This window comes from Empidonax traillii, unplaced genomic scaffold, assembly GCF_003031625.1.
Source record: "Empidonax traillii isolate 1590-97213 ecotype Southwest subspecies unplaced genomic scaffold, ASM303162v1 scaffold191:size1449129, whole genome shotgun sequence".
Classification (NCBI taxonomy): Eukaryota; Metazoa; Chordata; class Aves; order Passeriformes; family Tyrannidae; genus Empidonax; species Empidonax traillii.
In genome coordinates, this window is record NW_020955384.1 from 490,226 (window position 1) to 516,107 (window position 25,882).

Here is a 25,882-nt window from a genome sequence, read left to right on the forward strand (position 1 = left end):
AGTAAGGATTAAATAAATCTTTGCTAATACTTTTTGATTGGCTTAATCAATAATTAATCATCTCTTAGATGAGGCTGTAGCTTGTGGAGTAGATATAATTGGATTAACTGCTGAGCGGCCTTTGGAGCCTTGAAGAGATTAAAATGGCTGTAAATCCTGTAATTAAACTGCCACAAACAAAAGCAATAGTATTAGAATCAGTCAGCTTTTTTTGTAAATGAATCAACAAGTGCTTAACACACCCCTAGTAGTGGTATAGGCAGTCTGTTCTCTTAACTGATTTATTTCCTTCAACAAGATGAATATGTATCAAATCACTGCTTAAATTGCTTGGGCGTATATTAGCCAGAATGGCAGGTGAAATTTTAGGAAGAATTGGCTCTCAGTGAACTTTTCAAAGAAAAGCTAGTTTGTGTATCCAGAACAGTGAACCTGCTCCTTGTCTTGAGCCTATTAGGCACTGACTTTTCATGGTGTCTTTAATTGGCTAAGTAAGTTTGGCCTACATGAATGAAGTCTTTATCTGTCCTGCTCTTCCCCTCCCGCCTATTTGGGAAGGTTTTCTTATGCCTTTTTCTTAAAAATGGAGGGCTTTAGCAGAAATAACTTCCTTTTAAAGGCTCATTATGTACATACTGTACATACATACTGTATGTGACTGTATTATACACATGTGAATTGACAGTGATTGTGTGCATATGCTAATATATGTTCTTTTTTTTTTTTTTAAATCTTTTACAGAGATGAGCTTATAAAACCAATGGGAGTGCGGCCGGATGGCACAATGGCTCCTTTGGAAGAAACAGTCAGCCAGTACCATACCACCAAGCAAGAGAGTTCAGATTCAGACTAAAGCATCACCTGCTTCACTCGCAATTTGCCTCTAATCCGCACTTTTCCTTAGAACCACATCTTTTATCTAGGCATTTTATCCTCAAGTTAGCCAGCATAACTTTAACTGTTCTATTATTGGAATATTTAAATGATGGGTCCTGTGCTGTAATGTCTGAATTTTTATTATGTCTGTTTAGAGAACATATCAGTTTATTAGTTTATGATCTTTATTAATTTAAAACTAAAGGTATTTCGAAGGGATAAAAAGTGAAAGCCTACAATGTAAAATAAAATACGAACACTTTCATTTTCCAGAATCCTGTTTTCTGAACTCTGTAGGTTTTCTCACTCTTGATAATTTTTTGTATTGTCTTGCCAGTCTTCCTCTTTATGTAATTGTAATTAATGAAGCGTGTTTAATTGATGGCATTAGGAGCAGAGAGTGTTTGAACTTAGAAGTCTGACTGACCTTGTGAGGCTGCTTTAACTGGCATTGAGCAGTGATTTCAAAGCTCCTCTTTTTAAAGTGTCATGGGGTTTCTTACTGCTACACACTTCTCGGGTTAAACTGCTGCTTGAGATTTTAACAACGTGTCAGTCACTGCTGCTAAAAACTACCTTTAAATTGGGAACAAGATGATGTATGTTGTATGTCTTCCCTCCCTCCCCTCCCTGGTTAAGACCACATGAATATACCTCCCCTCCTCCCCTCTTTGGTTAAGTAAAAACATCCCTACTCAAAACGGTGTTCAAGTATGTACACTTAAATGTTGCCCTGAATGGGAGTGGACTGAAGTGAAGTGCATGTGCCAATGTTTTATTGAATTGGGGTCTACTTCTGGAGATTAGTGGGTATGCCTCACTTGAAGTGGAATCAAACTAATCAACAAAGAAGTATTTCCCTTTACAGAGAACTTAGAAAGCAGTGGGATAGAGAATGGGAAGGTGGGAAGGAGAAGGAAGTGTCACTTTCAATTCTGTACTCTTTGAAAATACAGATTAAAGTTTTAGGCATGCTGCACTGCTGTTCTTGCCTCTTTGCCTGCTTGGTTTCTCTCTCCGTTTCTCCCAGCATGAATTACATGAAGAATAATCCATGTCCTGGTTTCTGATTCCCGTTTTTGCACGGAAGCATGCCCATGCCATTCCCTGTGAACCTTTCAGGGGCTGGTGATGGTTCTCCAGTTTGTTTTTGTTTCCTGTGATTTGACGCTGGTTCTCTGACCTAAGGAGATTGGTGTTCAAAGACCTTGTAAAGGGGGGGATTTGGTGTGAAGCTGTGCTGTGGTTGCCCATGCGAGGAGTTTCACAGATCCCCTTAGTCTTCCAAAAGAACTGAAAAGAAAACAACCAGTACACTGCTGTTCTCTCAGCAGTGAAGTTTGTGCTCCCAAAGGACAGTTTCCAGCCACAGCAACATCCTTCCCACCCCCTGCCCCCCAAAAATCCTGTACTGCAGGCTCATGTAGTCAAATTAATAACTTGTACTACTGCAGTGCCCCAAAGCTCCTCCTGTTCCAAGGTGATAGTTTGTGGAAAGGGCGCTGCAGGATTTTTGGCTTATCTTTGAAATGTGACATGGGTCCAAACTTAGCTGTGCTGGCTGGAGATCTGGGAATATCTTGGGACAAAGGTCCCTCAACTCATCGGTGCTTCTGCTTCCTTTTGTGCTGTATGGTATTTTCTCTTCAGAGGAACCGTGCATGTGGTAAGATTTCTCTTGGAGGGAGTCTGGACAAAAGTGAGTATTTGGAGGTTAAAGAACCCAAAAGCCAAAAGAGCTCCCTGGAATTTTTTTGTTTACTGTAAAATTAGGATTTGCTTCTGAATTTATTTTATAAGTTGAACCTCCAAAATTGGAGGCTTGGGCACATGAGCCTTACTTGAACTGGCAAACTGGGCAGTGAGTCTGACTGGTTTGGGGAATGCTCTCTTTTCCCTCCCCAGCCAGGTACAGGAGGTGCTGCATCTGCATTTGAGTCAGTGCTGGGCGTTCCTGGCTGATGTGACCGTGCAATCTGCTGCAGTCTACCACGCTGTAATACCTGGCAGTCTCAAGCCTGGATAGCGATGGAAGGAAGGTTTGCTGCCTCAGCAGGTCTGACAGGGTCATCATGTATGTATCTGATTCTGTTATTTCATTCAATTATATGAAATAATGATATTTGATTATATAAGTGCATACTTTCATACTGTAATCAGGAAAAGGATCCCTTCTGAGTAAAATGTCAATAGATTTTCTAGTGGTGACTGTAAAGGTAGGTAGTGGGTTTCAGATACGTGTACTTTCATTTCCAAAAAGCCTTTCCTAGTCAATCCCAAAAACAAAAACTTGTGTTTCAATCTTTATTTTGGCATCAACAATCCAAAGCAACATAGTTCTCATTAAAGCTCATCAATGATTTGGAAGCTTTACTTTTCTTTGTTTCCTATTAGAGTTATGAAACAAAAGATGATGGGAAATTGCTGAAATTTGACAGAATACTTTGTTCTTTTGCAAAATAATGCAGATGCATTTGTTAAAATGTTCATGAAAACTTCCTGGCAGGTATTCTCAAATGCTAATTGAAACTTTATGTGCCCCAAAAGTGGTTTTCAGGAAAAAGGGACACTTACAATCTGTTAAAAATGTTGTTGTGAGAAAATTACCAGAACTTTAAAGAAAGTTGCCAAAGAGGAAAACCACATTAGCTTCAATGTTTTGAATATGCAACGTTGCTGTATATGTGTGTGGCCAAAGTAGATTTTTCACCCTATATCTGGAGTTTTTTCAAGTACCTGAAAATCTACAATGGCTTTAAAATAAAAAAAAAAAAAAACCAAACCAAACCCCAAACAAACCAACCAGGCAATAGTATATTTCTCTTACAGTTCTTTAAGTAATAAATTTCCTCTACCTGGGTGAAAAATCAATTGTCAGAGGTGGCTTTAAGGAAGAGACTATTACAATGAAGCTGTAGAATTAGTGGGTTGCCAAGCACCCAAGTCTGAAAGAAGAAAGTAAACCCCAAAGTATACAAGATCCCAAATCTCCTGAAGGAGCATTCCACAACATTGTACTGCACCTTATTACCACAAAACAGCTAATAAAATCCTGTGCTTTAATAAGACTGGCTGTAAAAAGACTGTTCCACTGTTCAAACAGTTGAAAGCCAGACTTTGCTGGTCTTTGATGAGCAGCAAGTTAAACAGCTGCCCAGGTCAGATTCTTTTCTGGTCAAGCATGGAAAAGCGATGATTTAGTAGCAGTGCAAAGATGCAACTCACTTTCAGATGAAAAGAAAGAAAGAGGCACAATTTAATCCTGCAAATTAAAATCTTTGTTGCATTAACATCTTAGTTACTTGGATGACTCTGGCCCTTATGAAAAGCAATAGGGGATACTTCCTGGTCTCTTCATGCAGAAGAGTTTGCTCATCCTGAAGCTGGTTCTCTCCAAAATACATGTTGTCACTCTGGTGATAAAATATTTAGACCAGGAATTTTGGGGGGAAGTGAGGACCTTTTAGGTTTTCCATGTGTTCTCCAGCTGGCTGTGCCCGAGAAGCAGCTCACTCAGCAGTGGCAGAAGAGCAGGCAGAAGATGCTGGAAAGGTATGCTGGAACTCCCTCCCGACCTCTTCTGCCGGCCAGCTGCCTGGGGGTGACCTGAGTGAGGGCAGCAGAGGCCCTGCCTGGCAGCAGTGGGACCTGGGAGGCCGCACTGCCCATCTCCTACTCAGGGCCTGTGGGAAACCAGGGCAGGCACGAGGCTGCAGGGCAGCTGGGGAGATACAGGTGGATATGTGGTGTGGGAAAAGGTGTTGATTACCTACTTGTAGTAAAGCTGGGTATTTTTCAGGACTCCTCCTCTCACCACTAGCAACACTGTCTGCAGGTGAGTCCTGTTAATCCTCTGCTTTTACCTGTTACTCGGCTCAGTTACTTGGAAGACCGTGCCTTCCTTAGGTTATTGCCTTTGGCTTGGAGAATTGGTGATGCTTTGGCTGTTGCTTGTCTGTCCCTCGTTTGGGAGGTGTGCTACGCCTCCATGGCTTGCTTTCCTTCTTGAGAACAAGCCCCTATTCCTTGCTGTGTACAAGTGAGGAGGGGGCCCCTCAAGAAGGAATCAAACTCATTGGTTGGGAAGGAGGTAGGAGCAGCTCTGTCTTCTATCTATGCAGCACCAGAGCCACTTTCAATTCCACCACGAGACAACTCTGAGGGCCAGGCTGACCTACAGCTACTCCCGTCTCAGTGGCCTCTGTCCGGGCTTGAGGACAGCGGATAGAGGTAGGAGGAAAAAAGCAAAACCCAAACCTGACCATTGCCATAACCAGTCCAACAGCATCATCTGACAACACATGGGTCAGGTCAGCTCCCTGTCCTGGCTGAGAGCTACAGGGTCCAACAGGATCGGGTAAGTTCCTCGAGTATCCCAGCTTTCTCTAGAGCAGGCATGAGCACAGATTACTGAACTGCTGATGTGCTTGGGATTCGATCCCTCCGACAGCATGCCAATCTCCGTGGGGTACCTAGGCAGGCTTTTAGAGGTTGGTGGGGAAGGAATTATTCAGACCACCCATCTTAGCTGGCTAAATTACCCGGGTAGTCTCTTCTAACTCCTTTTCCAGTCACGGATGAGAGAGAGGACAATTCAGAGTAAGGCTAATTTGGGTGCACTGAATGACCCTCTGCAGGAGCTTTGCTTTCCCTCCCTCGACTACAGAGGGAGCCTGGGGAGACCAGCTGGTTACATTTAACTGCTAAATTGGTTGCCAAAAGATGGGTGGTGAGAATTCCTTCCAGTTTCCACTTTGCCATGGACCACACTCTTCCCACAGCAGGATGCTTGCTTGCTCTCTCCTGCAAATTTGGAGACTGCTCAGTGCAGTGGGATACAGGCCCCCAGGAGCCACCACAAGACAAAAGCTGCATTACACAGTTGGCAGGTACTGTACAGAGCTGTGTGCAGGGTTTCATGGACTTTAAAGCAGCTTTGCTTTTGGAGCCTCTTTAACAACATGAATTGGTGTAAGCCAAGTTTTATGTATGTTCTGAAATTTAAAAAACAAAGTGAAACCTCGAGCAAAAATTGTCACTAGGGAGGGACAGACAACAGAAAAGACTTTCAAGTCCATTCCAGATGTTACAAATGGAGAGGAAGGTGAAGCCATTCAAAATAAATGCTACTGAGGTTGCCCCTTCCTCTTTGCCTGATAAACCCATTACAAATTAAAACAAAAGCTTCAGGGCATCCATTAGCCCTCTTTTACCTTTTAGAGCTCATAACAGATGCTGACTGTGTGTGTTAGTACTTTTCTAATCAAAAAGGCCAGTTCTTCATTCTGAAAGCTTAAAATACAAATTTCTGCTGTATAAAAGCCAGCAAGTCTAAGAATTCAAACCTAAACTACCATAATTCTCAGGCTTCAGGATTATTATATGCTCAAGAGGTGATCTTGTCTGGTAAATCACAGTGCTGGGGTGCATCACGCTTCCAAAGGCATTTGAAAAAGCAAAGTAGTTTATTAGTATTTTTTTCCTTTTTGAGAAGGGAGTAGTGACTGTCTGGATTCCCTCCTGTTTTTTCAGTCCCCAAATGTTCATAACACCCTGTTGGGGAGGAATAATTCCCATCCAAGTTGTAAAACACACTTATAAGTAGATGGGAAAAGCATGAACAGAGCTGTACGGAAAACAAAACCGCCAGGAACAAGATCTTATTTTGCATGCTTCTCACTGTTGTATTTTTGCCCCAATTAGCATATTTTAAAGACAAGGCTTTTTAAAAAAAAAAATTCTGCTATATGCCTGAACTGTTCTCAAGCTTTGAACTTTTCCATCCTCTCTATTGATTATGGCCAAGTGACCCATATTTAAAAAGCATTTACAATAAAATTATAGCACTTTCTTTTGTGCTGCCGGCTTTCCCAGTGAGAAGCTAAAATGTTTTAAAATTGTCACTTTTTGACAGAGGTAATGGCTGTAATATATTTAGTCTCTTCCCCCTTGTTGTGCTTAAAATGGCTATGCTAATAAAGGGCACAGCTGTCGATACTTTATGGCCTGCTGGGGGAAAGAGGGGGAACGAAGGCAAAAAACAGATTGACTGTGTGTCAACAAATGCAGCTGGGAAAGAAAAAAAGAAGCCCCTTGAAGGCCCCTGCAACTTAAAGTCCAAGATAAATGATGTCCCTATGCTTAAAAAAAAAAAAAAAAATGGAGGTTGGAATTCAATAAAGGGGAACTGAAAAGGAAACTGCTTAAAACTGAAAGCCTTTTCTCTGCCTCTAGACAGCTTACAAGAGAAATGAGCAAAACTGACCACAGAAAGAGGGTGAGCGGCCAAGAAAGAAAACAAAAGCCTATCCTGGAAAATATATTGCGTCAACGAATTATCTGAAGTGCATTACTGCCGGCGGGCGGAGCGCGTACAGTTTAATGGAGATGCGACAACTTTAACATGCCGCTGCCTTTCGGGGACCAGGCTGCTTTGTGCACAGCAGAGGGAAAAGGGGACCTGGAATTATTCATAACAAAGCAATAGGGCTGCTACAAAATGGCCAGCAGGGTGATGGTGGATGTGGCTCCTCAGGGATCTGGGCTGGGCTGCCCTCAGGGCTTCTGCCCGTCTCAGCAGTGCCCACTCCTTGTGCTTTAAGGGGTTTTTTTTACCCCAGGGCTGCTGTGGTATGAGCCCCTCTGGGCTTTGGGAGGCACTGTGAAAAGAAAAAAGTAACGCTTCTCCCCTTCCTGGGGACAGCAGCCGTAGGAGGGAATGACATTTTACGTCCTGGCAGCCGTGCCAGGCCTCGTTCCATTGCCCACGGGGAGCCGGGCCCACACAGCGTGGCAGGCACGGCCCCTTGTGCCACCTGCACAAGCAGTGAATGAGGGAGGCCAGCAGAGACTGGCTGCTCTCCCCAAGCCCTGCACTGGGAACTGTGTCCCAGTAGGCTGGGGAGGGCAGAGGGAGAGGCACCGTTGCCGTCAGGAAGCCCTGTGGGTCACGGCTGGCCTGTCCCTGCCACCTTGGCTGCGCTGCAGCCGGGTAGATTCCAGGGATGGCAAACCCTAAGGATGTACACAGGTGGGATCGTGGTGCTTTTTGTTAACTAATGATCTGTCTTTTTATTTTCACAGCAATGTCAGGACCCGGCACAACACTTCAGATAGAGATGACTCCTTAAATGCCCAGCTGGGAGGCAGAAACCCCTGGGCTGTCCCTGCAAGAGGCTGCAGCAGATCCTGCCTGGCTGGTCATGGGGGACCTGGGCACACCATGGAATGGCTTGGGGCCCCTCCTGAGGCACAGAGAGAGGAGCAATAGGGTTGTAAGGGGTTTAGGGATGGGGAACTTGAATTAATGTGGTGAGGAAATAGCAACATTGGGTGCAAACCTGCAACAATCAGGCGGTTTCCATTCCCCGGGTCATGAGGCAGCTTGTTTGCATGGAAGCAAACTCATAATAAAATAACAAGTGACAGGGAGCCATTTGTTCATTGTCATTTCTTAGACAATTATGGAAGATGAGGACAGTTTTTCCCAGCCTTAGGCTGGGAAAATGGCTTTGTAAGTAGTCTTGTTTCCTGGAGGTATGCGGAGAGAACGAGTCAATGCCGCCAGAGCTCCTGTATCCCCTGGTAAGAACCGGGACCCAGGCACTCCTGCTACCTGTTTTGGATCTGGAAAGAGGCTTTCTGGGAAATAAAGGTTTGACAGCAGGTGAGGCCAGGAGAGCTGGTCAGCCTGCATATAACCTCTGCTTCTGCAGTTGGAGGGTGAGGAGACACAGTCTGAGGTGGGATGTCCTGCTTTTAGGAACCATCTGCTCTTCTCTTTCACTTTCCCACTTCTGTCATTCTTGACTTGCACCACCTTTCTTTTTTATTTATTTTTCACTCAAGGCCTTTTTTGCTCGATTACTTGCTCCTTTTCAAGAATATTTGGAAAAGTTAGTGAGATGGAAAAAAGAGTTATCTGTTTTGTCAGTTTCCCAATTATTGCATGTGTGTATTCTTTTTAACCTCTGCAAATACTCTAAGAATAGGAGGAAGGAAAAATGAAGTAACCAAATACGGGGCAAAATCAAGAAATCAAAAAAAAAAATCCTGAAATTAAATGCCATATCAAATCTTTACTAAAACAGCGGATTGTTAAAATGGCATAGAATGTGCTCATTTCCATCTGTAATTATTTGGAAGAGTTTTAAAAAGCCATAATTTTTACTATTCCTGCTAGATTTCATTTGGTAAAGCCCTTGCACCAGTAAAGGTCAACACCTCCCAGCGATTCTGCGTCTGTGGGATGAACAGTTTGGGTTTGGTTTTCTTTAGAAAAACGTGGAATTTGGTATGGCTGATGTGCAAGAGGAAAAACTGAAAGGTAGCTGTGCCTAAGGACAGAAGAGTTAAGAGATCCCCCACCCACACTTAGGACTTTGGAAAGCAAAACTCCTTGCCTGTGACCGTGTCTCATTGTGTGGGTCCCACTACCTCTTTGTAGGTGATAGTTGGGAGAAGAAGGTGTAAAAACAAGAGAAAAATACCTGCACTCTCTGTGTGTGTGATACAAATGATACATTCAGTCACGGCAAGGCAAAGGTTCTCCTGAAGCTGGGTTAAAGATGGAAACACACGGTTCCTGTTAACAGCTAGAAGTAGTGCTATGTAGAAAAGCAATGCTGAAGTTGAGGGGCACATGTAGCATGACTAAGTAGCTCAGCAGTATCTGAGCTGTAACTGCTGCTGGAGAACACTGCCCAGTGGAAAATGTCCAACAGGTTCCTGGAAGGTCTGTGCCCCTGGTGGGACTCAGTGTCTATATCCAGGATTTGGAAAACAACCTGAAAGGGCTGGAGATAGCACAAAGATGGTGTGTGACAGCCAAAGCCAATGAGTTACGCAGTGGCTGCATAATCCCTGCAAAAGTGCCATTAGCCATAAGGAGTGGATCCTTTCTGTACAGTGCTGGTGAGACCATGACTGTGGGCAGCTTCCATGCCCATAACCCTCATATCTGCAGAGGCCTCAAAAACCCAGGGAGATGATTTATGATCATACTACTTAGCACACTCAGGGGAAGGCTGAGAGGAGGCTGTGTGGGAGCCAGAGCAGATGGTTTTTGTAAGTTTTGCTTTGCAGACCACCACAATTTTCCAGGGGAGACGCAAGCCCGGGATAGCGGCTGTTGAGCTCATAGACTTGCTTTGTTTAATTATCATTTGCAGACTGTTTAACAGGGGCCTGGAGACCCTAGGAACCGCCAAGAGCCAGAGGTTGGCAACCACCAAATATCTCTGTAGGAAGAAGGTATGTAAAAATTCTGTTTATTTAGTGGAGATGGAAAAAAACCCTGAAATAGTGTTTTAAGTGCATAATTGGGCATTGAAGTGACAGACTGAGAGCGCTGGTGGGCTTGCTGTCACCAGAAGCTCTTCAGTTAATCGACTCGCTTTTGAATCTGGACAGCCGTGCTTGCTGCTGCCACTGGTGTTTCGTGGGCTGTGGGGGGGTCTGAAAACTCTCAAAATATCTGTGCTTTGTACCACTTAATTGTAATGCAGGTCTTCATGTCAAAGCCTTTCAGGTATAGTGTGTCCCACAGTCCTTTTAAACAAAAAATTCCCAGCAAGGAACTGGTCAAATTTTGCCTCCTGTTGTTAATATTTATTTTTAATGTCAGGCACCTTTGGATGTTGTCCTTATTGCTTGGTCTATCAGTTTTAACTGATAAAGTTTTAAATACATTGTGTTTCAGCCAGAGTCCTTTGGGACTGGTGTTAGTTCTATTATTTTAAACCCACTAGGTGTGTGGGTACCTCTGCCTCCCTCCCAGGCTCTTGTGCTCTCTGACTGGTCTCCTTCCACTGCATGTGGGTGATGGGTTCTCAGAGATATCAAGTCACCTAAAATTTAACTAAAGGAGGCAGAGAGAGGGGAGGAAAGGGTTCAAGTGTGCCCTTTGCCTTTATAAAACATGAAAAATTGTTTGGGGTCAAGCTGACACCTTCCTCTGTGCTATCAGGACCTAGGAAATTTGTAGGAAATTAATTTTGCTGGTTCTTATGTGCACGAGTAGAGAGTCTTTCTTGACAGTTTCTTTGATAATCGTTTCATTCTTCTAATAACATCATCACTGTGTGGAAGTTCATGTGTGTTTCTGTCCTTTCCCTGTGCCCCCTCCAGTAACTTTAAACCTACTTTCCAGTTTAAAACACATCTGTCAGCACAGTAAAGGTGCCAGAGACACAACACTCCCACATTTAATGAAAATCTGTGCCCTAGAAGAGAAAAGAGGCACAAAATAGGCCCCCTTGAAGGGAAAGGCTCCAATACATGCTTGCAGTTTGCTGGAGAATTTCCCGTGTAAATACCCCAGCTCAGCCAGCCCCCAGGTTCCCATCAGACAAACATCTGCAGGAGGCCAGATGTTAACCCTTCCGACACACTGCAGTAGTTTTGCTGTGCTTCCTTCCTGCTCCTTTTCCTCTCCCTCTCCCTTCTCTCCCACAAAGACCCTGGCTTTACCTTGCCAGATGATGTTTAGAGGTGAGTCTAGGGATGCTTATAGGACATTTATGGGATGTGCTGGAGCTCAGGTTTGCATCTAAACTAGGCGTCTCCTTGCTTCTCCAGTCTAGAGAGCAGGTTATCCCACCTGTGAGACCCATCTTGGGAGGCATCAGCCATTCTCCAGGAGTGCCCATCCCTACAGTGACTCCAGAGAAACTGCAGTGGATCAGACACCCATTTTCCAGGCAATTAAATCCTTGAGTTTAATTTTAATATTGCCTTTAATTCAGGCAGTGAGATCCTGAGACCTGCTCTCAGCAGATGTGTTTTTCCAGGTGAACGGGGAGGGCTGTTTTGTCTCCCTGCTACCCCAGAGCTGCCTAGTGAGGTGAGACAGGCTACAGTTAAGGAGCCTGGAGTGACTGTGCCACCCTTGCCCACACTGTGACCATGGCCATTCCACGTTTCCGACTGGGAAGGGAGCTCCCACACAGCGCAGTAAGTAGCCACCTGAGTAACACGTGCACACGTGTGGGGGCCCCTGTGCATTTTTAGCTGTGCTGCCAACACTTCAGAGTGAGTTATGAGACGGCTGAGAGAGATTTGGTCCAGACTTGTGTCTCTACCACAAAATCAGGCTGTGGTTCAGCACTGGCCAGGCTCTTCTGCCCTCAACCTACCCTTAGATGGGGACAGAGCAGCTGCTGGAACAATTTGTGGTGTGAATAACTGCAGAGTGCATCTCCAAAATACCTTCTGCTTGCAGACCCCTATAGTGCCCTAAAGGTATCAGCTGATTTGCAGGGGAGGATGTTATAGTGCAAAATGCCAGAACTGTTAAAGGATTTAATCCAAACATTCGAGAGAATCAGAAAGCCAGTTGGATCCTGACAGGAGGGACATTGGTGGAAAGCCCTTGCTGGGTTTCTGATGCTCAGAAATCTTCCTAACAAACCCCATGTCATGAATACTTTGGTAAGGAACTATATAAAAATACCAAAAGTATGTTATGCATTAAGGTGTTTGGGATCACAAGGGAGACCCTGCAAATCTAGCCATGAGGCATCTGCATGTAAAAAAAAAAAAAAATAGAAGCTTCTTTCAGCTGCAACCAAAACTTTGTGCTAAGTTAAATCTCCCCAGCCCTGAGCTGATCCCTGTAGCCCCTCCAGGGTTTTCAATGCATCCAACAATGAAAGTGAAATCCAATCCCATCCAATTAGAGGAAAATGAATGGCTCATCTACAATAAATGGGCTCTGAATAACAATAAGCCAACAAGAGAGCAATGAACTGGAGACAGAGTACAATCTTCCTGAATGTTAATCGGCAACTAACTCCACAAGCTTCTTAGAGGTGGAAAGAATTGGAGGAAAATAGATTAGGGAAACTTTAGAGCACATTGCCTTTTAACTGCTTAGGCCTCACATTTTTACCTAAATACAAGAATGTTTCTAATGCTGCCTTTTGCAGAGTGGAAAGGGGGTGTGTGTGATGGGGGCGTTTGTTCTCAAAGTTAAATGTTTTCAGTTTATTTGTAATTTGTCATGGTAGGTCCTACTGTAGAGCCTCTAGTGTTATTTCATGGTTTTATTTATTCAAAAGTCCTTTCCTAAAATTACAAATGGCAGAAGCCTTGGAAAATGCTTTCTGTAAATCTGAGAATTTGAGGAATGAGGCTGAATGAATTCAGGAGTTAGCCTGAGACTGAAGAGAAGCTGGAAAGGCGAAAGAGGAAGGATAAGGAAAACACTGCAGTACAGCAGTTGAAGTGCTGTCTGTACTCAGCAAGCTCCCCCCAGTGCTGCCTGCTCTCTGGTCCCACCTAGATGCCTTTTCATGCTGTCAAGTCTAGTAATATCTGAAATACCTGCAGAGCAGCTCAGCTACTGCTTTCCACTGTCCTCAACCTCACAGATTATTTTTGTAAAGCCAGGGAAGATGCAAGCTTTCCTGACCTGACCCACCATTAAGAAGCCCTTGCAACCATGCAGGCTTCATATTCAAGGCAACCAAATCTCATCAAACTGAGCTGGGCTGCCTGTCCTCTCTATTCAGCCTAATAATTCCCTACTAATCTTTGGGGTTTTGTCCCCTCCAGACAAGCAGAGAACTTATTCAGCCAGACCAGCACTACCATCCCCTCTTGCCTACTTTCATCCCCAGGAGCAAACATAGAGGCCATGAGCAGTATTGACAGCTGATGGGGCCCTACCAGGTGAGAGCAGGTTAACCTCACTGCAGCCTGGGCACATGCCTCGGTACATTGGTCCTCTGGGAAGTGAAGTGCTCCTACGCTAGTGAAATTTGAGGTCCAAGCCAAAAATGGACTGGAGTAACTTTTAACTCAAATGATACAAAGTGCCTTTATAATTTATTCTACTAACAGGATTTATTAATGACAGTATGCTTTGTGTGTTGCATTCTTTATTACAAAGGTCTTCCCAGAAGCAGCTCCAGGTTTGCTGTGTCATGGCCAAAAAAGCTGGCAAACAGGTCCGTAGAAAACCAAAGTATTCCTTCTTTCTATGGTAAGATGAGAAATGGAGAGAGGAGCCATATCCCTCTTTCCCTTCCTAGTCTGCTGTACAAGCAAGGGGTCACTTGTATTCTTTCAGAAGAGCAAGAATTTGATAGGCATGTAGATCACCTATTAAGTAATATACATGCAAAGCTAAAGAGGAATTGGAAGGAGGAATTATTAATTTGTTAAATTAGACAACACTTTTGTCTAGGCAGCATTAAAATAAATTTCCAAAGGCCATTGTTTTGAACAAAAAAAGAAAAGGAGCTGTTAGAAGCAGTTTACACAGCTCAAATGTGAGAGGTTGTGCATTAATAAGAGCAGCGTTGGTGCTCAGCGTGTAGCACAGAGAACACATTTGCTGTAGAGTGCTGAACACACTCTGTCCAGCACTTGGGAACAGCATCACACCCTGCTAGAACTTAACACTGAGAGCAAGAAATGCCAAGGAGAATTTCAAATTCAGCAAATATAATTTTTTTAAAGTGATTTAAACTGTAAAACAGGACAAGGCAGTGGCCAGTAGAAGCCCCTGGCTTGGACCATTTGGGGAAAAAAATACTGATCCTTTCCCTTTCAGTAGCCTCAAAGCACCGTCATCCTTCCCCTATCTTCCTTCATACCCTCAGCAGTAAACACAGGCCATTTGCTGAAGTCTCCCACGTTGTTTTGTTTCTCGGCTTTGGCTGTCACCAGCTGCAAAAGCAATTCTTCGGTTAGCTGGGGATTTTCAATGCAAGAAGTTTGTTATGCAAATCCTGTGAAGAGTTAGGAGTGCTTTGCTCCCCAGATAAGGTGCAGTATAACATTTAACCTAGCCCCAAGCATCTTAAAAAGCATAAAAAATCCTAGCCTTATTGTGCAAGAACTGCATGGCTTTGTGCCATGTGTTTGTACCAACAGGTTAAATCACTGGTTTATAAAAACAGATTCTGGTAACCCAGTTTACCCCAAACAGCAGCACCTGTTCCTCATGGTTATGCCTGTGGAGACAGGGACACTGCTTATGTAACAAGTTGCTACTCATCGTGAGGTGTCACAGTGAAGGTATAAGGTAGGGTAAGGACAATTCTGATGAAAAAAACACATTTTCTACGAGAGTTTCAGAGTAGGTATTTTCATTTATAAGAGCAACATCCCGTGAAAACCAATTCCTTTTTCATAGGTGCTCATCATGTTTTCATTTATTGACAGAAAGGGGAACCATCTCCACTTGTTCCTGTAGAGTGTTCCAAAACACTGCAGCCCAAGAGCTGATGTCCATTTTCTTTTGGCACTGGACCACCTCTCCCATGAAGACCTGCACCAGGAGCTCCTACAAGGCTCCTGCCCTTGCTTCACACAGCGAGCAGCTGATATGCCCAATGGATGGATGACCTTCTCTCAGCCAGGAGTGCTTCCTCACCAGAGACTTCAACATCAACCCTGGGGTAAGGTGGCTGCGGTTTGGAGACTTAGGGCTACCCTCATTTCTCTCCCTCATCCCGGCTCCAAATCTCCCTGTGGCCTCGCAGTGGCAGCCTGGCCTGCAGCAAACGGGCTGCAACACTGGCAGAAAAGAACTTAGAACCTGCTTACAGCAAGTTTAGCCTTTCTGGGCTACAGGGAGGACTTGCTGCTGAAATCTTTGCTCTCGGCAAAAATCTCAGTGCCTTGGAAAAGGTGTGATCTTCCTGCTTTAGTGGCCATGGTGGGCTGCCCCAGGTCAAAAGGATTTTTGGATCTTGTATCTCCCCTCAGGTCACTTACCAAGCTGAGGACCCCCATGTCCAGCAACCCTGGCTGCTCTTATCACATCCATATAAAATTCTTGAAAAGTCTCTTTTAGGTGCCTCCATCAGCTGCACCTCTCTTTGGAAACTAAGAAACAAAGACCTGTGCCTTTAACCTTGTTTGGTCTTAGCCCCTTTTATATTCTTTACTAGGGATAGATGTTCCCTGTCATATTTTGTAATCCCAGCCTGCTGAAGAGGCTGATGCCCAGAGCAGAGCACAAGGCCAACACTGCCCTGGCACTCTCACAGGGCTGCTCCCACCGGAGCTGCTAGAACAAAGCGCTGTTGGAGACCGGCTTTGGCGGCCCATGGCTCCCTACAGGGATCTCTTCCCTTTCAGAAAAAAATCTGGCAAATTTTTGCCTTTTCTGTCCTGACGTTTGTTACTGTTCCCACATCGGGAGGGGTAAGTCAGGAACAGAATGAGTTGGGTCCTGCAGGCTCCCAGCAGAGCGCTGAAGACCAGACACCTTTCCCTCAACAAGTTTTATGGATGTTGCGTAATTTGTGGGTTGTTAATTAATAACTAACTCCTGCTATGTTCATCTGCTTTTGCTCTCCTCTCCAGTATCTACTGGCTGAGAAATCAAGGTGGGTGAAACAGCATTATAAATAAGGTAGAAATTGTGCCCAGGTAGTCCTTGGAAGGGATGGATGCTCAGATGACTTTTTTAATTACTGACATGAACATCTTGACTGATACCAGGAGTATCAGTGGTCTGAAAGGGAGTGCTTACTGAGAAAAACACCTGTTTTAGGAGAGTATCTGTCTGGATGGAGGCTTCCTGTGCTGAACTGCCTTGTATACGTGGTACCAAAAGTGGTCTCGTGTGGGTGGGTAATATTGCTCTACCATGACACCAGTTGTACCTTGTCATGGCAGCCATGCCCAGGAGAGTGTGGATATGACATAGCTTTCTCACTTCAGTTACCCCTCTTCAAAAACGGAGGCAGATTTCTGTCTTTTGTGATTTCCAGAGGCTTTACAAAGCGAGTCAAGGCTCAGGCCAGAGCTGCAGGTGGCCCTTTGGGCAGAGGTGTACAACAGTCATTGAAGTACCCAGCTCCTTTTCTAGCTTCAGACATTCACCATCTCCTACATTTATCTTATAAACCCATGCTGTTTACATTCAGATTTGCCCCTGCTACTGTCTCTCAAAGTCTCTTGGCAACCCCTTCTGCAATCAGCTTGCTTTTCTTTGGGTGACTGACCCTATGGACAGTGGCAAATACTTTGTTCCCTTCGATCTCCTAGGGGAGCTCAGCTCCCTAGCCCAGTATCTACATCCAGTGTGTCCATCAGAATTGAGGAACTACCATAATGCTGGCACATTCCAACACCACCACCATCAGCAGGAGGCCCAAACTCAGACCCAGCTTTTCTAATGCACAGCTCTCTGCCACATCTTTATTAGATGCAGGACTGCAGGAAGGAACATCTTGGATCTTCATGTGCACCTTTGCTCTGCTCAGCTTGCCTGAAAAGAGAGATTTTAGAATATCTTTGTCCTGGGGCAGCCAGGATTTAGTCTGCAAGCTCTAGCTACCCCCTCCACTTTCTGAGGGGTTGCAGGCCTGCCACATCCTTAGAGGCTGCCAGAGTGTAGCACAGTTCATTTGAATTTGAATAAAGTACTGAACTTTATTTTGAGCCCTAAAATTCAAATCAGAATGCAATAAACGCACGCCTGGAGGATGTGGATTTAAAAAAGAGCCACTGAGCTCTTTTTCAGAGCTGTCCATGTTTCCTATCTCTCTGGTTTTATCATCTGGAGAGCAAATATAAAAAAAAAAAAAAAAAAAAAAAAAAAGCGCGTTTGCATCCCAAAACATGGACCTCACTGCCTCACTGAAAGATTTTCACTGATATTTTTCCTGTGACAGGAAAAAAAAGTGACTCCTTAGGGAAGATATTCTTGTTTCTTTTTCATCAGAATAAAAGTTTGGTTAACACAGAAAGGCTACCCTAAACATCTTAGCAGGGGTTGGTTGGTTGGTTGTTTTTAAAAAAGGGAGAAAAAAAACCCTAAACCAGTAAAGTTTAATCCCAACTCAGATTTTGACAATTTGGGCAGAGTTATGTTGTTTTGGAAACACACAATTTAAACTGAAAATTATCTCAAAGTTTGCTGTAGGAAAATGGCTGCCACATTAAGTGGGTCTAGCAAAAAGGGGCTCAATAGTTTGTCAGAGAGAGAGAAAAAAACAGCTGTGTCCCTGGAGTTACCAGGGCTCCAAACTGGGAAGACTCACCAGGTAATCCTTTTTCAGCAGAGGTTTGCAGAGAAATTATCAAGCCAATGCAAGAATAATAAAAACTTTATTTATAGGCTTTCTCTCCCTACAGAATACATGGATTTTAATGCCTCTTGCAGGGATTTATCATGAGAATGTGGTATATTTTTTTACTGCTCCTTCTTGCTCTTTTACTCATGAAATACTGGAGTTCTCCAAATATGATGTTCTCAAAGACTAAATCCTTAGCTGGTAGAAAATGGGATAATGCAGCTAATTCCCTCTGCAGCTATACTGATTTGCACCATCTGTGAATCAGCCCCGTTACATTACCTAGGCACAGAGTGGAGTTGCTTTAATTGTTTTCTCTTTTCTTGATTTCAGTTTCAAAAATTAAACTGTCTTACAAAGTGCATTTACAAATGAGACAATACCCAATACACTGAAACTATTTACTGTAAGCAGGTTAGATCAGCTGTCCTATGATAAGAGCTTCTGACACTGGTGTCTCTTTTTCTTGCAGGCTTAAAACTTTACTTGCAAAATCTTGTATTCCTTTGAACTCCCTTGGGAGATTAAAAACAACAACAACAAAAAATACTCCAGTTAACACTCCCTCATTTCATTTTTAAAGGTCATGCTTAAAGCTGGCAGTTGTTATAGGATCTGTCCTCTGTAAAGAAAAGTCTTAACTAGCCAGGCACAGACTTAACCTCACCATCGAAAAACTAACATTGTCACTAGGATATGGAGAAACCATGGTGAAGAACTAGCAACAGCCAGACCACGGCAGAATGAGCAGTCGGCATCTGCTCGGTGGGCCTTTATCATGCACTGTTGTATGTACGATTCAAAATGCACAGAACGATTGTTGAAATGATGTAGACAAATTGACTCAAATTAGTTTAGCATGGGCCACGCAAAGTTTAAGCTTGTTGAGCCCAGACACATAGCAACAGCCACCGCGCCTCGCGAGGCTCCGCGTTCGAAGCGCTAGCAGGAAAGTGGTATTCCAGCCCACGTTCACGGGGCTTGCTTTTGTGCCTGCCTGCCTCTTTTCTTTTAATTTTGCCTGGCTCTAGAAAGTCTTGGCAGAAGCAAGCCCTGCTGAAGACTACACTAGCACTGATAATTTTATAGAAGTACTTGTGAGCTTTAATGTCATTTTATACTTCCTTAATCTTTTGACTGTTACTTAATGACAAACAAATCCCCAAAGAACTGGGGAGGGAGGGGGAAGATTAAAAGGATTTTGAGATTGTATTCTCTGCTTTCAGTCAAACTGTCCCAAATCCTGCCAACACAATTCTCCAGTGCCCTATGACACCCCTCCCCAGACCACCAGGAGTGAGTTTCTTATTGTATTTACAGTAATCTAATTACAACAGTTCTTCAATTCACAGCCAGCTTTGGTATACAGACTTTAGCAAGAACTCTCCTCTCAGTGCAGACTGCAAACTTTAATCTTTTAAACTAACACAGAACACGCCCCCTCCCCCCAAAAAATTTCTGAAATGCCTGTGTAAGCTACTAAGATGTGTTCCCCCTCCCACGCCCGCCAACGCTTTGCTCATCTTTTTGTTAAGTTTTCCTCTGTGCCAATTTGCTGCCTAAGGTAATGAGAGAGTTCCTGAGAGATAATAGTCTGAAAGGTTATTAAATGACGGTAAAAACAGGTTGCCTGCCAGAAAATTTCTTTCAAAAAAGTTATTTCACTAAACATGTATAGTTACCCTAATTTTTTTTAACTTCTTCCAGTACTTTATAGTTGAAGAAGTAGTTACGTAGAGGAAATATAGACTGAACACTTTACTTAAAAATGAAATACTCTTGGCTTAAAATTGTCATTGCTCAAAGTCCTTTGATGCAAATCTTAAAGCTGATTAACTTTATTTAGAAGAATCAGATGACAAAATTAGATAGAGTTTGTACATAATAAAAATGTCAGGAAAATGAAGACAGAAATTATTGTTTTACATGAAGCAAAGTATAAAACAAAAGTAGCATCCACAGTGAATTAGCGAATCTGGACATTCTTTGTGTATCATTGCAGCCATCTAGCTCCATACACAAGTATTGCACTGTTCAGTTTCAGTTCCACCACAGGTTTTTCTCTTAGAGCTTTTACAGTAACAATGGGTTTACCAATGAATAACTTCAGCAAGTTTGAGGGAGCTTTTCTCTTCTTCCAGTCTGGCGTTTGACTCTGTCAGCTCACATACAGTCTAGTCTTGAACTCACTGAAGTTAATAAAATCTTCACTCCCAAAGAGATTAGGAATAATTTAAGTCCAGTATTACTGCAGAACTTGGGTCTTCCCCCTTACTGTGTTCTTTAGAAGATGCACAGAGGGCAGACGTAATGTATGTTCATATTACATTTATGAGTGTTTCAAATACTCAGTTTGTCCTTCGGTATCTGGTTGGTTGGTTTCTGTGAGACTTATCAATCATTTTGCTTTCTAGTATGTTATCAGCAGTCTTTGCCACGTCAGAATTGTTTTAATATTTAATTCCTTCTGTTGAGATTCATTGCTGTGCAAGCTGAAATGACTGGACAGCCAAACCTCAGCTATTTCCTACTGTTGTCTGTGAACCTCGAAAAACTGGGAACATAGTAGTGTCTTTCTGGTCTCACATTCACTCTTGAAAAACTGCTTCTAGTGTGCTTTGGTGCTGTTTTCCTCCAAGCAAACTGTCCATGGTAATCCTGAATAAATGCAGCAACTATTCGGTTTGTAAAATCTTTAGGTTTCTAGATAACATGTGTGCTCTGCTCAATCCAAGGAACCCACAATAATGAAATAGCTTTGAAAAGTTCATATGAAAGAGACAGCAGCTGCTTGAATGCCTCCCAACTTTCATCAAAGTGTTTTGGAAATGACAGATTGTACATAGTAGTTAATTTCTGTGAAATTTAACTTCCATTTTAATCTCTGGGATAATAGATCTAATACTCATAGCCCAGTAATTTATCAGGTTGGGCAAGATACAGGAAATACTCCTACCCTTATAAAAACAAAATTCTTTACCGATTTGGGAGATATTGTCATGCGAGGGACTCCGTCTCTATCGAGGAGGAAGATGCTGCAGCGGGAAGTGTGGAGCGGGGAATCCCGAAGTGTACGGATGCCATCTGCTGGCACTAAAAATTACGGCCCTCCACCTGCCTTGAAGACGGGTACGGAGGGCCAGATCTTGTCTCTCGGATTGGCATGAGGCAGTCACGTTATTCCATGTTCAAACTCAGGTCAGCAGAAGAAGAATTAAATTGCAATTATATAAGCCCTCCTTTAATGGGTATCTCTGTGCTTGAGCATTCGGTTTGTTTAATGTTTTGTGTCATTCGGGCTTAGTTAGATTAGGAATAAAAAGGCATCTGTGCTTGCAGCTTTTCTAAAAGTCATGTTTAGATGGACTAACCCTCATGTAAGTTTATACCAATTAGACTATAGTTTTATTGTTTTACATGCAATGCTGCATGGAAAGAGTTCTCCCAGCAAAGCAAAGTTTAGCCCTGGTGATTTCCTCTCTCTGGGTTCATAACCAGCTTTCCTTTTCAGGGCAAAAATCAGGCTTGCTCCAGAAGGGAGTCTTGGGAGAATAAACTTCCCAGGAAGGCCTAGGGGTGAAACACAGAGCACCCCAACCAGGCAGAGAGAAGCCCACAGTTCTACAGGAACTCATAGCCTCTGTGAAATTCTTGGGGTTCAAAGCACAAAAAACAACAACAACAACAAAAAAGGATGTATTTTTAAATTAAAGGAGACTAGAGTCCAACAATTTGCACAGGTCAAATAATTACAAATTTTAGAAATATTTCCAGAGAATTTTAAGGTCTGTCCTCTCAGCACACTCCTTCAGGAACTGGTAGTTCAACCTGGAGTATGATGCTAAAAGGCAGTCTCTTCCTCAACACAGTCAAGCCCGTGCCTTGTATTACTGCTGGCAAAGACCTGTAACCCATCTACTTCTCAGGAAATAAAACCCAAGTATGAGTCCTCACCATGGCTTGTCCATCTCTCCTGGACTGATCTCAGAGTCCAGGTGGGGATGTGAGGATAGATCTTAGGCTCACCCCTAGGCTCACCCCTAGGTTTTGACTGAGCTAGCTGAGTGTGGGCCCTGCTCTTCCTTAGCTGCTCAAGTCTCGCAGAAAAGCTGGCAAGAGATAGACCCAACCTAATTTTTTTTTTGTTTGTTTTGTTTTGTTTTTTTTTGTTTTGGTGAGATTAAACCAGAGAAACAGCTGCTGATTAGGGACCTTCCAGCTCACACATCCAACTCTTTGAGGAAACACCAGTTGAAATGCCCTTTATCACAGCAATGCAAGGCACAACCTTTCCAAATTTGACATAGAGCAACAAACTCAGAGGAAATGAAAAATACAAAATGTCAAGGGGTTTACCTTGCCCTTGCATGCTTTCTGGCTCCTGAGCTCTTTAGATTTACAGGCAATTCTTTCTCTCTCTCCATAGCATTGCTCCAGACAATAAGAACCGTAAGATGTCAGCATGGATGGAACAGCTGGCCTGGGAACTTCCACTTGGGGGAAGGTACGTGACCAGGGTGTGTGATTTAACCTGTGTAGAAATGGGAATGATTTGGGTGGTTTTGCTTGAAAGTATTAGGCTGAATTTAGAGACTATGTTCGCAATTTATAATCAGAATTATCATATTGTCATTTCATAATCAGTGAGTAGTCAGAACATGTTTGATTAATTATCTTGGGTCTATGCATGAAGAAATGGCACCATCTCCCTCATACTCCCCATAATGCGCAGTGGATAGGATACACTATATTTTTTCCAAGAATGGTCCATTCTTGTGAAGCTTTATCCTTTACATGGTTCATCTCGGGAAGATGTCTTCTCTTTTTATTTTTTATTCTAGGTACTTCAAAGCCAAGCAAGCTGAGAAGGCCCTCATTATCTAGTGCTTGAACTCTGAAACAGAGTCAGAACCAACAGTGCAGCTAATGATGGGAAGTGGTTAATGATGGGTCAATGAAGGGATATGACTAATGAAGGGAAAAGGATTGCAGAACTGCAAAGTCACTGAGTGCACTGCATGGCAGATAAAACCTCCGTAAGTCTTTGTAACCCCAAGCCTACAGTCATGTTTTCACCCTCCCACTCCCTTTCCTGGTAGCACATCAAGAATTTCCAAATCGCCCATGGCAGGACCTGGCAAAGCTGCAACTCCCACTACGTGAGTTGAGGCTGACCACACACAAATCCAGCCTCTCTTAGGATTCCACGGGATGTCCTCTAAGCAAGGACAGCAATCCCATCAATTCTTTGAAAGAAAAAGGAGCTCTGTGTCTTCCACAGACTGTCAACTGCATTACAGGAGTGAGTCAGTGCTTTAAAATGCAAGTAATCAATCGTTATTCTCATCATCACTGCTATTATTTTTATTCCTTTTCTTTAAGAGAAAAAGCAGTTAAAGGAAGTAGAGGGTTTGATTCAAAAATCAGGAGAAGGAAGGAAACTATACACCACATACTGAAGAAGGGTACAAAACAGAATCTAGATGTAGCTGTATACAGAAGTCCAGGGTTTGTGAAATCACATGGTTTCTTTTACTTCTGAATGTTCCTTTCACTCACTCAATATGCCAACTCCAAGTATGAAGTGATCAGGCAGAAATCAGACACAACATTAGAAAACTGTAGGATTACCAAGTATTCACTCCTCAGTGCTGTCAATAAGATCTTACTTCTTATTTAAAGGAGGTGACTTGTAGTTCAAAAGTAACATGAAGGTACTCTTTGTGAGTTTTCCCACATCTATTTTACAACTCTGTGTCATATTTGTCTTTTCATTTGTAGGAATAAACACAATAACAGCAGAAATAGTCTCTGGTATGTCACTCTTGTGATAGGCACAACTTGAGAACAGGGTAAGCTGTTGGCTCTCCTGATTAGGAGCTAGCATTGATCAGACCATTTATTAGAACTTAAGACAGATCCTGGTGTGGCTTATTGTTATGCTGCCACCTCTGGAAGGTACCAACAGTACCTGAAAGCATTTGCTTATCTATAATCTGATAATTAAATAGCTGTAACAAAGTCTGGAGGTCTCTTCCTGATTTTGCAAATGCTTCTGTGTCTCATCAGTCCCCTGGGAAGAACAAGGAAGCAGAGCAGGGAGTTGAATGTCTAATTAAACTGGTGGAAGGCAAGTACCAAGCTCTGCAGAGACATCTTGGGAGAGAAAAGCAAAGAAAGAGGTGCTCAGTGCCTTTACATGCTTGGGGTTTATCTTTGCTTAGTTGTAACCTCAAAAACATGGAAGGACTTCTTGCTGAGTAGATCTGTAAATCCAATAATGTTAATGTTTTGTTTCACAACAAAAATGGGGGCATGGTAGAGCTAGACTTCAGGAGTGACCTCATGCTTAGCACAGCGTGTTATTTTAAATGTCAACCTCTTGGGGAAGGTTCCCATGCCAACAATTTTCTTCAGAGGTTCGACACTATGAAAGTGGGTGAACACATATTCAAATGGTAACTCATTCAACCTTCCACCTTCATAAAACAGAGCAAAAAAGCTTACAAAACCATACTAGTAAGTAGAGCACACAGCTGAAAAACAGCAAAAAGGACATTTTATTTTTAAATTAATAAAAAAAGCAGACCGTCACAAAAGAGCTGCTGCACTTCCATGCAGCATACCACACCTAGGAGATTAAACAGAAATATTATTATCTATACCTATTTATTCAAGGCAGGGATCTGACCTTTCTGGGCTCATTTGTTTCAGCAAACTTTGCTCATGCTACTCATGACTGCTCATATTCATCGGACTTGCAAGATTAGAACATCAAATAACTGCTGATTATACAAAGACAGTGAGAGACAGGAGGAACAATAGTGTTTCTTCTTATGCAATTATCTTTTTTGGTTTTTTTTAAGACTCTGAGAAACCACTTCAATTATTTTGATCAGTTTCCTGTCAGAGGTAAGTTCTTTAATTGGCCATTGTACTTCAATAGATAGGAAGCTTTTCTGTGGTCTTTGCAAATCTCAATACGTTCAACCAGGTACTACAGTTCTACTAAATAATATTACTGCAATTGTTTTATTCCATGTCTGTCAGTGTCTACCCAATCATTTTCTCAGCTGTACAGAAGAAATGCCACCCTGCAGGTTGAGCAACAGATCCAGATTGCTTCAGGGGATGGGTGGCTTCAGTCTTGTCCCTTGACCCCAAAATGACACTGTGGCCTGACCTATTAAATGTGGACAATAGAATCTATTCACCTTTGTAAACACTAGGGCAACATATGGTTGAATAGTAGTATGTAAATTTAAAATCTTAATTAAACTGAGGCAGACAGCCAAGTAATCACAAGGCACACACTACTTGAAACAAGCTCATTAATAGTCCTGCTGTGGAACCAGTTTCTTAATGGCTCAGTAATGAGCTGACTACAATCTGCAAAACCACGAATCTTGATAATTTTTTAAGTATATAATTAGATCGTGATAATGGCTTGAACTTGTGTGTGCACATATAACCAAAAAACGATACGTCCGAGCACTTAGACTAAGACTTAAAATCTGCTCTTGCTTATTCCCAGTTTGTATTGGTGTAACTCTGCAGTCAGCTGTCTTACAGAAAGGAAGGAGGATACTCTGGTTTTTCTGTCAGTACCTGGCACTGTCATGGGACATCAGTAGGATGTTTCATCTGTTACTTTCTGACCCCTCAAGCAAAAATGTTGTGCAACCAATCCACGTCTTCAAGTTCCTTCCCTTTCATGCTCCAGTCACCCAGTACTCCAACCAGACAGACAGTTGCATTTTCTGTGAGACAAAATGCACCTGCAGGTAAGGCATCATGCTTAATCAAACGTGTCTCTTCATATGCAATGAAGACATTACATACGTTTGAGTAGAGTATCCTGCTCTTTCATTCCACCCTGGTTTTGTTAGTAGGAACATCATCCAGCAGCTTCACTACCAAAAAATGTTGGATATTAATCTCCCTCCTTCCCCTCCTTTCTTCTCTCC

General features: G+C 42.9%; 1 protein-coding gene across 1 annotated transcript in view; it reads left to right on the plus strand.

The window, feature by feature from the left end:
- Positions 1 to 1,855, plus strand: part of RIC8B (RIC8 guanine nucleotide exchange factor B) — a 34,672-nt gene extending 32,817 nt beyond the window's left edge. Inside the window, exon 10 of the mRNA XM_027886645.1 lies at positions 742 to 1,855. Coding sequence (XP_027742446.1) covers positions 742 to 853 — 112 coding nt within the window. The 3' untranslated portion in view covers positions 854 to 1,855. The remainder of the gene's footprint in view (positions 1 to 741) is intronic.
- The last annotated feature ends 24,027 nt before the right edge of the window (positions 1,856 to 25,882 follow it).